The 1,648-nt window shown below is 46.5% G+C and overlaps 1 protein-coding gene across 1 annotated transcript in view; it reads left to right on the top strand.

Moving 5' to 3' along the window:
- LACBIDRAFT_336258 (uncharacterized protein) overlaps positions 1-594 on the top strand; it is a gene marked incomplete at both ends in the record, with an annotated part of 1,403 nt that extends 809 nt beyond the window's left edge. The window contains 2 exons of the mRNA XM_001891200.1: positions 173-183; positions 245-594. Of these exons, the coding sequence (XP_001891235.1) occupies positions 173-183; positions 245-594 (361 nt within the window). The remainder of the gene's footprint in view (positions 1-172; positions 184-244) is intronic.
- Between the last annotated feature and the right edge of the window lie 1,054 nt (positions 595-1,648).

Genomic DNA, 1,648 nt, shown 5'->3' with positions numbered 1-1,648 from the left:
ATTAGGGGATGTGGGATTGAGCAGAAGGGTGATAAGATGCATAGGCAGTGTGAGGCAGACAATTCCTCAAAGGGAACCTACATGTGTCACACATGCTTACAAAAAATCACACTTTTCCATCCTACTCTGAAAGCACTGTCTGTAAAGTGTATCTTTGAAAATTCAAATGAAGTGAAATAAAGTGTAAGTATCAAAATAGGGATTAGAGATGTGTACCAGAACTGGAATTTACAGTGATGTGCAGGCCCGGCTTGGCCTGAAAGCCATGGCTATGGCCCGACTTTGGGTGGCTCAGGCTTGACCATACTCAAGCCTGAGCTTTTTGCAAGGCTCAAGGCTGGCTTATGGGCAAAAGTCAAAAAAACACATACAATCAATCAATTAGTCTTGAACCCACAACAAAATTTCTACAAGTGCACCTCCATGTCAAACACTGCACCCCCTATCTCTGCTCCTCATCACATTGGGACAATTAGGACATCAAGGTTCAGGCATACCATCTGGAAACATCATATGAGGTATCTAAGCATCTCACACTTGCTTGGACTCATCACTGACCTCACTACTTTTGCAGACTTTCAGAGAAGAGGTTGAATATTTCTCTTCTATTCCAATATTTATCAGTCTTAACCAGTACTTACACCATCTCAAGGCTGCTGTGAAGTTCAGTATCAAAGTCACTTTAGTTCCAGCATATTCTCCTGAAGCCATGGCAGAGAAAACTTCGGCCAGGATGGTGCTGGCAACGATTATGAGCATGCAAGGTTACTGTACCTCTCCAAAGTGAGGTACGACCTTGCTTTGGGCTTTGCTGGGCCTTGACAATGGCCCAAGAAGGCCTGGCTTTGGGCCAGGCCTGGCACATCACTAACTGGAAACAGACATGTATGCTGGGGGGACAACTTGCCTCTGGCAAGGCATGACTGAGTGAAGTGAGTACTGTAGTATAAGTCCAGGTTTAAGTCTAACTATGTGTACTGAAAGTGGGATTAAATATGTGTACCAGAAGTGGGATTAAACATGAACTGGGATAAAAAATGTGTACCAAAACTGGGATTAAACATGTGTACCAGGGGGTCCAGGGGGCTTGCCCCCAGCAAGCTGTGACCAGCACCAGAGGCACGGCTGAGCGTTAGCGAGTGCCGCACTGTAGGTGCGGGTCTAAAGCTTGTTCATGGCGAAGAAGGCAATGTTTGGACCTATGGTGGTAGTGAACAGGTGAACGTCCTAGACAACTCAATCAACAAGCATATGGAACAATTACCACACTCATGATTCCTCCTTTCCACTCCTCGTCTAACATGGCCTGGAGTTGCAACTACAAACATAGAACTTTGTGACAAAGGTACGTCCGTCGAATTTTGAGCTTCCCTTTTACAATCTAAGATGCCCACCCTCAGATGCGCGTGATGACCAAGTCCTGCTTAAGGCCTACTCACAGGCCACAATTGCTCTTACACAACCAGTACGCCGGTGTAACCAGAACACGTTGAAGCACTATCCCGTGGTTGCCGTGCAAAGTCCTTCCTCCACTGTTATAATCAATGTGCTCGATGCTGGGTGGGCGCAGCGTGCGGCTGAGGGTGTTGTGCTTGATTTCAGGTTTCCAGTGAGGAGGAATGCCAGGGTTTCCATGGGCTTGAATGAT

This window comes from Laccaria bicolor, genomic scaffold (genome assembly GCF_000143565.1).
Source record: "Laccaria bicolor S238N-H82 LACBIscaffold_472 genomic scaffold, whole genome shotgun sequence".
Classification (NCBI taxonomy): Eukaryota; Fungi; Basidiomycota; class Agaricomycetes; order Agaricales; family Hydnangiaceae; genus Laccaria; species Laccaria bicolor.
Note: the sequence above shows the minus strand (reverse complement) of the source record. Positions and strands in the feature narration are given on the sequence as shown.